Source organism: Octodon degus, unplaced genomic scaffold (genome assembly GCF_000260255.1).
Source record: "Octodon degus isolate 3935 unplaced genomic scaffold, OctDeg1.0 scaffold00021, whole genome shotgun sequence".
Lineage (NCBI taxonomy): Eukaryota > Metazoa > Chordata > Mammalia > Rodentia > Octodontidae > Octodon > Octodon degus.
The window spans coordinates 18,485,642-18,499,319 of NW_004524597.1; the positions used below are offsets into that span (position 1 = coordinate 18,485,642).

Below are 13,678 nucleotides of genomic sequence, written 5' to 3' on the forward strand. Positions count from 1 at the left end.
GCAGCCGCCGCTTGCCGCCGCCTCCGCCGCTGCCTCTGCTGCTCGGGCTGCTGCTGGCGGCCGCGGGGCCAGGCGCGGCGCGGGCCAAGGAGACGGCGTTCGTGGAGGTGGTGCTGTTCGAGTCCAGCCCGAGTGGCGACTACACCACCTACACCACCGGCCTCACTGGCCGCTTCTCGCCGGCTGGGGCCACGCTCAGCGCCGAGGGCGAGATCGTGCAGGTAGTGCCCGCCGCCCGGGCCCCGCGTCGTCGCCGTCGCCACAAGATGGCCCCGGGGGCTGCGCCGCCGACCCCGCCGTAGGCTGGTGGGCGGGAGGGCGGGCGGCGAGGAGGCCGACGCATCCCTCCCCGGAGGGCCTCGGGGAGCTGCAGCGGGGGCCAGCGCACGTGGGGGCCTGGCCTCCTGTGGGTCCAGAGGCAGGAGGTAGACGCAGGGCCGGGCACTCATCCTGGGCGGCCCCCTTTGAGCTGGTTGCACATTTCCGTCCACCTCAGGTGGAAGTCCCGGGAACTACCTGTTGAATGCCAACTTTGGAAGCACAAGTGTTACAAGGATGGGTAGCTTCTTTCAGGTCACGGGCTTTGCGTTTCATCCCTGCGTGCCCCTTTTGGGAGCGGCCAGGTTTGTCTGAGGGGCTGTATGCCATCGGTTCTCTCCTTGGAACCTGCCGCCAGCCTCATCTGGGTGCTGACCCTCGGCTGGGCTCTGGACCGGCAGCTGCAGGGAGGGAAGCAGGCGGAACTGACCAAGGAGTGGAGATCGGGGGTGCTCTGGAGTGGTAGTGAAAGGCAGCCCTCGTTGCCTGCCTCAGATTACAGAGGTTGGGAGGGAGGTCGCCTGCTCATCCCTCACCCACGGACTAGTGCGAAGGCCTTTCAAATCAGGAGCCAGGGTCGCTCACTGACAGGGCCTCCACCTATGTCCACTTTTCGTGGGGATTGACGACTTTCAACTGAAATCTCCGTGAATGGTTGGCTGGGTAGGTTTCCCGCTTCCTTGACTAGGACTTTAATCTTGCTAGTAGACGGCCGGCGTACTTTTGGCTGTTAATAGGCGTGCCTTTTCGTGCTAGTGCTTTGAAATGGTTTAGTCTTTGAGCCTTTGGGGGCCACGGCATGGCTGCAGGGCCTAAACTTCAGGACCTCTGCGCTTTACTGTTAAGAGAAGGGGGCTGTATGGAAAGACTTCACGGAGATGGGATAGCTTTTCCTGTCTTCTTCAGTGTAGACTTAGCGCTCTGCGTGGATAAGAAGGAACTGTGCAGTTTGGATCCTTGGAGATGTGCCCTTAACGAAGCTGGGGAGGTACCTGTGCCCCTGATTAATCAGCATTGCCTTATGGTGCCCTTTCCCTTATTTTAAACTTCTGTCTGGTGTTTGGAAGGGCATGTACACTGAATTCTATGACTGCAAATGTTAAACGCTTTTGGGCTTTTTTGCCCTTATGGTATTATTACTGTCCAACTTTTGGATTTTAGAAAGAATGCATTACTGCAAGATTTCTAAGCCCTTTGCTTGCAGCCTTCAAGAAGAGTTTGAATCTTAATCTTGCTCTTTGTGATTCCGCCCTTCCTTGAGGTGTTCACTATACCCTTATGTCTTTTTTTTGTTGTTGTTGTTTTTTGAGACAGGGTCTCTATTTGTAGTCCACACTGGCCTTGAACTCACTATGTAGCCCAGGGATTCTCCTCTTGCTTCAGCCTCCCAAGTGTTAGAATTACAGGCATGTGCGTCCTGTCCTTATAGTTTCAGAAATGTTTGATTTACAGCCCTCTAAAGGGTGAAAAGATGTCTTAGTGTGGCACTTCATTTTCTGGAGGAGACTTTTGAAGTTTGCGATTTTTATCTGCAGTGTTTTAACTTGTACTCCTTTTCCATGGTAGTTTGTCTGTAGAGCTATCCATTATGACTAGTGCTATGGTTTGGAGATAATCTTGGGTTCACCATTTAATACAAAATTAGCAGTTTAAACACATCATTTGTAACTATTTTATCCTTGTGAATAGAGAGATACTGTGTGAATTTGGCAGAAGGAACATATTCTCTTGAAGCTTTTTGAAGTGCTTATCTTTTTTTGTAGTCCATTAGGCTAGGCCCCTCCCCCTTCAAAGTCAGCAATTGCTAAGGAAAGAAAAATGACTTAAATAGTATTTAATAAGTTTACTTGTTAAGCAATCACTAATAGGTGTCCTTAATTCCCTTATAACTGCAGTACTATTGGTAGATTTATCTGAGCTGTGTGAATAGTCATTCCATGGTACACTCTTTAATAACTTTATTGTGGTGGCCAGCTCATTGAACTCTCTGTGTCTGTAGATGGAGCACAGTGTGGCTTTCAGAACTGTATTGTACAAAGGCTGGCGTGTATTTATTAGTCCTCCAAATACTGCCCTGATTTTTTTTTTTTTTTTAAGGAAAGCTGATGTTTTAGGACTGCTGATGGGGAATATAACTTTTTTTTGATTAGAAACGAGAAGTAGAAGAAAATTGGTGTTCAGCTTCAGATTGTGTTTTCTAAGTACTGTTGAACTTTTCAAAACCATCTTTTATTTACTATTTAAAGAACTGCATGATTTGCCATTAATACTTTATGGTCTTCAGTTTATTTTCTGATAATTAAAGCTAAATAGCAGTATAGCATTGCTGTTTGGATTCTGTAGCCTTATTGTTTTTGATTAAGGAAAAAAAATTGTTTGAAAGTCCCTCTCCTGAGCTGGACATGGTGATTCAAGCCTGTGATCATAGCACTAGAGGCTGACGCAGGAGGATTGTTGTTGGTTCAAAGCCAGCCTGAATTACGAAGTGAGACCCTGCCTCAAAAAAAGTTGTTTTCCTCTCCTTTAAGAATTGTGTGATTCTAAGATAAGAACTTGGTTTGTATTACTGTGGGGTTTTTTTGCTGTCATATGCCAATGAAAGTGTGTGTGTGTGTGTGTGAATCTGTTTATACAGTAAGGTACCTTATCATAGATAAGTCTGGTTTGCCCAGCTACTTCCAATTAGAATACCTAGTCAGTCATTTGCATTGGTTAAGGTAGGGGACAGCCTATATTGGGGCGTGGGGTTGGGAATTCAAATTTTCTGATTAGATACCAGAGACGTTGGTCTTTCCTTATGCATTTGAGACTTATGTAACTATCCCGAAGTCTCTAATGCAAGGTGCAAGAGATTTTTTAAAAAATTTAAATATCTCCATTTGTGAAAGTTGTGATGAATATGGAGATATGAAACTCCATTACTTACTTTATCATCTTATTCATTCAGGATTTCAGTTCATTTGCACATGAGAGTACCGGGCATACAGTTTGAGTGCTGAGGGAATTAATTACACATTTCCTGTAGTTCTGAAGTGTGGAACTTTAAAGTATTCTCAGATATATTGATACATATTTCATCTTTGAACCAATTTGTTGCTGTTAATGATATCATTATCTGAAACTTTTAGTCTTGGCTGTGCACCCCACATGGTTGGTGATGTTAAATAAAGACCTGATTAAACATTGGCTAGTGGTATGTGGATTGGTTAAACAAACCAAGAAAATTTGCATTTCTAGAGATGAAAGATTGTTTTAAAGTGGAAATGCATTTTTTTCCCTTGAAGTTTAATATTTAGAAATGCTTGAGAAGTTCATTTGTCAAATGATAGGTCCTGTGTAACTTTTAATAGCAACCTTTCTAGATCCTAAATTAAGGGTTGAATGAAATTGAAGCTGAAACATTGAGAACTAAATTGATTTTTTTTTTTTTTTTTTTTTTTTTTTTAGTTTCTGGAGGGTAAGAGGAAAGCTGGACATGGGTTAGAAAGGTTGATTGAGACCCTTACATATCTTTTATTAACTAAGAATATCACAGAGAATAATTTTCAGAAACTTAATTTCTTTGCTTTGTTTCCCTGTCATTGTGTTTTTGCAGTTTAGCATCTGATCACTTTCTTTTCATCTCCATTTCAAATTAACTTACCAGGTCTGCCTCTAAAAATTGACTTGGCCTACTAGAATGATTGCATACTGAAGCTGACCTGTATTTACACAGAAAGGGATTGCTAACTGTCTTGTCAGATGGGCCTTTATAGGTTAAAAGCAAACATTTGAATTGTTTTTTGGGGAAAATTAGGGCCATGTGTTATGTTCTTATAAATTAGATTCTTGTTTTCTATATTATACCCTGAAATCTGACGGGAATTACTAGTACAATTCTGCATAGGCATGAATGTGGGAGTGGGAGGGATGGGAAGAGTCTATAGTCTAAAGAAAAGATAGTGATGCACTGTATGTTGTTTGCTTATTGCATTATGACATTAATAAAGCATTAGCAACTATTGCTAACCCATTTTATAGAAGAGGAAATTGTGACTAAGGAGGGCAAAGGGAAGGTTCACTTCTCTAATCTTTAACAATGAGCAGATGGTCTACCCTGGATTGGAACTCAGCCTTCTCTACCTCCTTGTTTTTGTTTTTTGCCAAATAAGCAGAACTTGGCTGGTTGAAGTTTGATATTAATTCATGTCTAATTTTTAACACTGTAATACAGGAGCTTTTAACTTGAACATTACAAACCTTTGTAATGTTACCTTCCAGAAATGGTTGGTCCACAAACCTTTGAAATTATACATTCTTATGAACAGGCACTTCTATTTTTCTTTTCTTTTTTTTTTTTTTTTTGTTGCGGAACCAGGGGTTGAACTCAGTCCCTTGCGCTTTCCGGGCAAGCGCTTATTCTACTGAGCTATCTCCCTGGCCCCATTTCTGTTTTTCTGAGAAGACATAAATTTATCTTTTGGATGGTTTCTTAATGCTCCTTATCCCAAGAAGAAAAGAGAAGTTTTAATCTAGTCATTAGATAGTCTAGTACTACTAATTTCAGTACAGTGATGTGGGCCTCAGACAGGCAAGAATTAGAGGGAAGAAGTCTGTAGGTTTCCATGCCTCCATGGGCATTTTACACTTCACAGTTACCAAAGTGCTGTTTGGTGCCAGGCATTATATTGCTGTTGTCTTCTGGTGTTCAGTTTCTTATGGAGACAGACGTGGGCATGGATAAATGATAATCCTTTCCAACTGGATTTTTCCATAGAATTGAATCCTTAGGCCCTAAGGCATTCATTATCTATAATGAATTAACTTCTCTCCTGTTTGTCTCCTATTAGTTATGTGTCATCCTTGGTAGAAATGAGAAAATAATTATCTGTATTTCTTGGAGTGCCAGAAATGAAGTGCAAGATGATTATCTGGATGCAGTATTTGGGGGAGTAGACTGTAGCTTCATTAAATAGCAAAGGGGTGCATCTGTCAGTGTTGAGATGCCTTGAGAGCAGTTCCTGGTACTTTCCTTTGTGGTCCTGGACCCCAAAGGTTTTTTTTGTCCGTCTCTGTACCTACCCTGGGATCTCTGTTATCAGATGCTTGATTTTTTTAATGAACAATGGGTTTAGAGTAGACATCGGGTAGACAGTGGGTCTTACTGGGTTGGATTAATTTTAGAGAGTGCTTTCATTTGGTATGGCTAATGAATCCAGAATTATTGTTCTTTTTTGGTTAGGTAGAAAGGCATGTTTCTCTTTGCTTCCAGTATGTCCACTAATATTATAGTACTAGGTTGCATCAGAGTGATGAATCTGTATGGAGTATCTGTTATATGACAGGGCATCTGGCATTATAAAAGCCTGAAGATGTTCTTTCCATGATAAAACACTTGAGAAAGCCCTAATGTGGATAGTTACGATGCTTGAATCCTTAATGTAACTGAAAGTAGCTGTGATACTTAAGAATAATTGCAAAGACTTGGTATTCAGAATCATCTTTTTTTGTGTGTTTTGTGTTTTTGAGACAGGATCTCACTGTGTAGTTCAGGCTGACCCTGAATTCATGATGATCTTCCTGCTTTAGCCTCCTGAGTGCTAAGATTACAGGCATGTGCCATCATGTCAGACTCAGAATTGTCATTAATCTGAAGATATGATATACTATGTGAAATTTTGGCTTATGACAGTGTTTCGCTAACCTGCAGAATGTGGATTTGTAGTTCCTGACAAAAATGATATTCAAGTCAATCTTCATAATCAAGAGAACCAAGTACAATCCTCCAGAGAGGAAAAGCTGTTTGCCAGTGGCCACATAGTAAGAATAGGGACACACAGGATTAATCAGATCCCCTGACTTGACATACTGCTAATGCTGTACTTGGACAGAGTGTACTAGGGAAGACAAAATGTAGAAGTGTGACTTATGGTCAAGTATATTTACTGAGGAAAGCCAGGTATTCTTTTAATTTAGGTTTTGGGTCTTTGATTTTTCTCTGCCAGAGTTTTGAAAAACAATTAATGAAGCTAGGCACAAGGCATGTATATATAGTCTCAGTTACTTGGGAGCCTGAGGCAGAAAGATTCCTTTGCCCCGGAGCTGGTCAGCCTGGGCAGCACAGAGACCATATTTTTTAAAGCTACTAATTAGCAAGTGCCCTGGGCAGAGGGCTTTGCTCAATTGTTTTCTGTCTACCCATCATCCGTCCATCCGTCTGTCCATCCGTCCATCTGTCTATCCATCCGTCCATCCATCCATCCATCTATCCATCTATCCATCCATCCATCCATTCATCCAAGTTAGGCTCTCACTTATGTAGGCCAGGCTGGCCTTAAACTGATTAGTAAATGCTCAGGCTGGCCTTCAACTTTCAAGGTCCTCCTCCCTCAACCTCCTGAGTGCTGGGATTACAGATGTGTACTACCACACCCAAACTTCACTGTATCTAATGGACAAAGTACCTGGCAAGGTGGAGGAAACTGAGTATAAAGAGGTAAAATTACTTTTCAGAATCACTGACCAAGTCACTAGTAGAGGTGAGATTCAGACTGTGGGCTGAATGATTCTAATATTCTTGTGTTTTAAGAAGACTGTTTTACTTGGCTCTTTCTTATGATGAGATTATATGAACTGATGGTGACATTGAGATTGGAGTGTGATCCAGAGCAATTGACTTAAGAAATGAATCTGCAACTTCAACTGAGAAACCCCCATCTTCACAGAGTTCTCCTTCCTTCCTTCCTTCCTTCCTTCCTTCCTTCCTTCCTTCCCCGCTTCCTTTCTTCCTCCTCCTTTCCATCCATCTATCCTTCTTCCTTTTTTTAATCATAAAAGGCTCTATTTGTTTTTTCCACTAAGAGTGTGGCTGCCAAGTTTGTGAAGAGGAACCAGTGACTTGAAGTATACAACTGTCACTCGATGGCACTTCCGTTGTTTTTTGGCTATTAGGAAAGCTGGAACGGGCGAAGTGTTCTGGCATTTAAAGGGATTTCTGGTGTGAGACACACCTCCTTCCTGTGGCTGACTCTTTAGTCATTCAGGAATCTGTACAGCTATCTACAACGAGGTCAAGTCTCATGTTTGTCACTTTTCTAACTTTTCAAGGCTGCAATACCCTAAATGTAGATTCAAGGAATGTAAGAACCTGAAGCTGTGGATTTTCTCTCTTCCTTCCAGCAGCAGACATTTAGTGGTGCCCTCTGCCCATCAGACATTTGATGGGAAATGGCTGGGAACCTGGATGAGTAAGACTCAACTTTTGCCTGCAGACCAGTGAGTGTAGCGGCAGACACCAGATAGTTAACCTTTCCCTGGGACATGTCCTGCTGGTAGGACACAGCCTTTGGGATACTGAAGAGCCCCTGAGAGAGGGAACTTGGCCCTGCTGCTAAGGTTGGGCCTGGGCAGCCCATTGTATATCATAGCACAATGTGTGGATTGGAGCAGCCTGGCCTTTTGGACTCATTTTTGTCTACCTTTGAGGTTAAAGCTGATAACCTTTTTGTGGAGACCTGCCTTTATACCTTTCAAACAGAATACAGGTAGGAGGTAAAGAGTGGAGGCTTTTGTTCTATTTGGAACCTGAATGAGATGTTTTAAAATCTGACTTTTCACAGCTCTGTTGACTCATGATAGCGTAAAAAGAGTAAGATCAGCCAGCCCAGTGTGGCTCAAAGGAGAGCACTTTATTTTTATTACTCTTAAGATGTGTTGTAAGACTTGTTATTAATCCCCTTCTCTTCCCAGCAGCCAGAGTGATATGATTGTTTAGAAACTTGATATGAGAGCTGATTTGGTGAAAATAAACTGATGATCCTGAAAGCTTGACATGAAAATGTATGTTGGAATGGGGACTTCTGGCCTCCTGGCATGGAAGTGGCTACGTTTTTAAACTGAAGTTTAAATTGTAAGGCTCAGTTTTAATTATAAGATCCATCTTGTGCTGTAAGAACTTGATTATGACTTGATATTCTTCTTGAACTTGAGTTGATTTGAGTTGGTTAAGTTGCCTTCAAGCAGTTATTGAATTCTTACTGTAAATACTAATATAGAGAAGAAAAGTTGCTTTTATGTATTCATGATAGGGTTTTGTACCTTACAGATATCATAGATGCTCTAATTTTTCCTATACAAACTTGGGGTGTTCAATTAAAACTCTTTAAAGAGGAAACTGCAGTGGAGAGCTAAGAAAAGCTGCTCAATACCACAGAGCTGAATTGAATTTGAGTCCCATGAAACCAAAGCTCATGCCCTACTTGCTGGAGGAGCAAGGTGTATTTTGGTGAGGTTTAGGCAAAACTCACTTTTTAAAAATTACCTATCCTCAGGACCTGAGCTTTACTTTTTTAAAAAATCCCTTGCACTTACCAGGGAAGTGCTTATTCTACTGAGCCATTTCCCCGGCAAAAAATTCTTAAGTTTTTTTTTTTTTTTTTTTTTTTTTGTGGTACCAGGGATCAAACTTGGGACCTTGCACTTGTGCTGCTGAGCTATTTCCCAGGGCCCTAAAAGAAAAGTGTAATTGTTCCTGTACCAAATACATTTTTAAAAAGTGTAATTCTTTTTAATTATAAAAATAACTTGGGTTTATTATATAGTACTAGGAAAGTACAGCAAAATGCTGATGCACAAAAAATTCTTTTTTTTTTTTTTTTTCAGAACCGGGGATTGAACTCAGACCCTTGCACTTACCAGGGAAGTGCTTATTCTACTGAGCCATTTCCCCGGCAAAAAATTCTTATATCTATGGACTTTTGTGTTTTGGATGCTTTTGTAAGTTTTCCCCCTTGTCTCATTATGGATTTTAAAGAAAATTGAAAAAACATAGTGCTTACTGCTTTTTGTCTACTTGGAAATTTTCCCATTACCAAATATTTTGAGATATTTTTAAGAACCACAACATGTTATTTTCTGTTAATTTAAGTAATACTATGAAGAATATACTATCTCTCTCTCTCTCTTTTTCTGTGGTGCTGGGGATTGAACCCAACCCTTGTATATGCCAAGCAAATTCTGTACCACTGAGTCATAGTCCTAGCCCCTTATCGTTTGATTTTTATTTGAAGCTTTTTAGAATTAGGCACACTACGTATAAACATTTTTATGACTCTTGCTCCTATTATCAGATTGTTCTGCAGAAGGTTGGTTCTAATTTATACTTTCCTCAACGTACCCTGCTTATCACGTGTTATATCTCTTTTAAAAAGAACCATAAAAATAACAAAAGCCTTCATAAAATGAAAGTCTGCCTATTTAATAAACAGTGAAATACTGGCATTTTCTTTGTCATGAGACCTAGATTATAGTTCATTCTACTAGGTGCCTGGCATGGTATCTGAGTACCTTCCATCTAGATGTTTCTGAGTACCATTCAGGAATAGAGGCTGCCTTTATGTTCTGGGCAGAGATCAGGTGGTTGTTCGGGTACATGGCTGTACTTGAAGGCCTAGAGGAGATACCGTGGCATGACCACTATATTGTCTCTTCCCCCATCAAAGCAGATTGATGCTTGGGAGGAGAAAGCTGTATATGCCGTTTCCTACCCAGCCTTTTCCCCAGGCACATGGTTTTTGCTTATGAACGGCCTAGGTCTGGAAAAACACAATGAATCTTGTCTTTGAATTCTGAGTGACACCATCAAAATGTTGTTGGTGGGCAGAGATGCCAGTTTAGAGCCAGGCACAAAACTCAGCATTGCATCTACATAGGAGGCCTATAGGTTGAAAACAGCTTCTAGGTATTTTGTTTCATTCCTGTTAAATACCTAGGAAGTTTTACATTCACATCAGCACTTGTTGAAAAATTAAAAGACCTGGCAGCATTGGGTCCACATTCCTGTGTGGTAGCCTGATGCTGTAGAGTGGTAATCAGCTTTTTCCTTCAGAGCTTGCACAAGTTCTTCAGCTCACAAGTCCCTGTAATACTGCCTGTACCAGTGCCTGGCCCATGCAGTCATTAGAATGTGTCATCTCTTCTGTCTCTGTAAGTGCTAAAGTTGAACTCTTTCCAGTTGTGCTTGGTGAGTTTCCTTTCTTTCCCTCAAACATCCTGTGTTTCAGATGTCTGAGACCCTAGTAGCGTCAGATCATGCCGCTTGTGAAAGCCAAATTGCCCCTGATGTGACCAGCATGCTGTTTTCACTTCAGTATAGATGCAGCCATTTTCTCTTGGGTTTGAAGCCTGGGGCCTCAGAACCACTTGGCCAGTGCCTTCGTAAGGATCTGTATCCCTTTCTTTGAAGGATCTGTATTCCTTTTTGGTGTTACTTGCTTTTAAAAAATATTATGAGTTACTTTTGAGCTGAAATGTACTTTGAAAATGATGTGATTCAGCCTTTCTTTTACAGTGAAACAACTGTGGACAACAGCTTTCACAGCCTTTGGTCGTAAAAGAAGTTGGAACTAGAACTCAGGTCTTGTGCTCACTTTGGCAGCACATATACTAGAACTCAGGGGCTCCTTGATGGTGGTATTTCTAGAAAACATTCCACTTTGATGATTGAGTTCCAGAAAACTTTCCATGAGCCTGGTGCTTTAGGAAATGTCTGAGATGTCTTTCTATGCCTCAGCATTCCTGGTACACTTTCACTTGTATTTTCTTGGTTCATCTTGTCTGGGAGTGCATTTTGCTCCAGAAAGCCTACTGTTATTTAGGTGGTCTTTGTTGCTAAGATTTGTCCCATACTTGGCACAGAATGCTTTTTAAAAAATACCTAATTGTATATTTTTTCTTAAATTTGGCATTATGTTTAGCACCATTATGTAATTTTTGGAGTATCATTGAGTACCCAGAAATGTGTATTTACAGAGTTTCACATTAGCTATCTGTTCACCACAGATTAGTCTATCTGTGGTGAACAGATAGCTAATGACATTTTAGGATGTTGTAAACTTGACTTACAGAACTATTTCAAAAGTTAAATCAAGTTACTTTGTCATGAGTCAAAAAAATTGTGGTGTCTTCACAATGATGCTTGACTTGCTCTGACTCCTGACTCCTTTTTTTTTTTTTTTTTGCGGAACCCGGGATTGAACTCAGGCCTTTGTGCTTGCCAGGGAAGCACTTATTCTACTGAGCTCTCTTCCCCAGCCCCTCTGACTCCTGTTGACTTTACTTCTTTTTTAAAATTTTTATTTATTTATTTATTTATTTTTTTGTGATACCGGGGATTGAACTCAGGACCCTGCGCTTGCTGAGCAGGCACTTATTCTACTGAGCTATCTCCCTGGCCCTAGTTTACTTCTTTATGCCCAGTGTTGCCTAAACCATTTCCCATTCTTTTTCCTCCCATCATCTCTTCCTATTCCACTAGAGTCATTTTTCTTAAGTAACCTCTGATCACATCAGTCCCTTGACCAAAATCTTTTGTGACAACCTCTTATTTGCTGTTTCAGTCTTTCTCACTGTTGGCTCTGGGATGTAGGCCTGTGTTTCTGCCTTTGTAGGCTTTCCTCCTTTTGGGCTTTTCATTTTGATCAACCTTCTGCTGAAATGTCTGTGCTTCAGCATTCCTGACCGCCATTTCTACTTTCTGCTCTTCTTTTTCTCTTCTAGCCCTCCCACTTGCACACAAGCCTTCAGTCCTTCATCAGACCTTTCCTGATTCCACCAGCATGTTCCTCTGAGCCAGAATACTTTGTACCTTTATTGCCTTGTGGGTAAAACTCCTCCAGAGTTACTGAGCTGAATTGCTCCTAGATTTTATTACTTTGAGGGGGATGTTAGTGTATCCAGAAAAAGACTTGACTCTTGAAAAAATTTCTATGATTGTGGCAGTATTCACAAGTATATCTCAGGCATGAGTGTGTCCTTGGGCTATTCCAAGTAGAACCTGGGCCAAGTTCTCAAAATAATTTTGTTTTGCCTGTGTTCTAGAGATCTGGAGAAAGAAGGTTGAGTGAGAAGGTGACACTAATTCCTTGCAGTCTGGTATGTGACTGCCCTGAGTACATTGTTCCAAACATACTGAAGAAGAGAATATCATAACCTGCCTGTGGAGTTTTAAGGATGTGTTTTATTTAAATATGTATAATATTTTGTATCACTTAAAAAATCGTTAGCAGCAAAAGTTGTATGTGGTTCCAGAATGACCCATCAGAGACAAATTTATGTGATCCCAAATTTATATCATATGGTACCAGCCCCATTCCTAGGGTGTGATGAGACAGCGGCGACTAAGACTGGCCCTGGTGGCACGCGCCTGTAATCTTAGCTTTTGGAAGGCTGTAAACAGGCGGATCACTATGAGTCCAATCTAGTAGTGAGACCCTGAACAACCTGTAGACCCTTCCCTAAAATAAAAAAAAAAATAAAAAACCCCAACCAAATTTATATCATATGGCTTCCTCAGAATTTTATTCCTCTTTTGAAAAGTCTGGCATGGTCCTTGATCTTGGAAGTTTTGGGAGTGAAGCAGAGTTTTAAAGGACTATAGTGGTATTTCTAAAGAGGTCAGTGGGCTATGTATGAGGGAATTTTAGATTTCAATTTAGTGAATATTTTCCTATTTAGGAGCTCTTTGTGAACGTTTGTGAAATTATTAAATATCACTTATTTCTTCTAGAAGTTGGCAACTCCCCCACCCCCATTTAGGGGATTGAACCCAGGACGGCACATGTCAGCAAGTGGTTTATCACTGGACTACATTCCCCAGTCATTTAATTAATTAATTAGTTAATGGCTTTTTGAGACAAGGTTTTGCTGTATAGTTTGGTTCCTTTTTTTTTTTTTTTTTAATTTTTTGTTGGAACCGGGGATTGAACTTAGGCCCTTGCGCTTTCCAGGGAAGCACTTATTCCACTGAGCCATCTCCCCGGCAAAACTGCAGTTCCTTTTTTTTTTTTTTTTTTTTTTAATTTTTTGTTTGCTGTATAGTTTGGGCTGGCCTTGAACTCACTATGTAGTTTAGGTTGGCCTCAAAATTATGGCAGTCCTCCTGCCTCAGCCTTCCGAGTTCTGGGATTATTACAATGGGTGTCACCACTTTTCAGCTTTTTTTTTTGAGCTATGATTTGGCTAAATTGCCTGTGTTGGCCTTGAATTTGCTATTCCCCTGCCTCAGGCTCCAGAGTGGCTAGGATTATAGGTGTGTACCACTGCACTGGTATGTATGTATGTATTTACTGTTGCTTTTGTGAGATAGTGTTGATCACATGGGAATGAGGACCTTCAGGATTCCAGAATCTATGTATTACATTATTGTATTTCACTATTAGATGGTTTTCATAGTTGTCTTTTCATGGCATGTTCACTCCAGGACTGTTCAAGTCTCCATCAATAAATGTTACTGTCTTCCTCATATCACCTCCCAAGATTACATATATATGTATGTATATATATGTATGTATATAATTAGTGTATCTAATTAATTAATTAAATG

General features: G+C 40.9%; 1 protein-coding gene across 2 annotated transcripts in view; it reads left to right on the forward strand.

The window, feature by feature from the left end:
* The first annotated feature begins 11 nt into the window (after positions 1-11).
* The window catches only part of Znrf3 (zinc and ring finger 3), a 153,343-nt gene continuing 139,676 nt past the window's right edge, over positions 12-13,678 (forward strand). Inside the window, exon 1 of one of the 2 annotated variants that reach the window (XM_004628034.2) lies at positions 12-221. Coding sequence is in view for 1 of the 2 variants with exons in the window: in XM_023711576.1 (XP_023567344.1) it covers positions 970-981 (12 nt within the window). In the remaining variant the exon portion in view is untranslated. Of the gene's footprint in view, positions 222-927; positions 982-13,678 lie in introns of those variants that run through there. The other variant, XM_023711576.1, reaches the window with a different exon arrangement.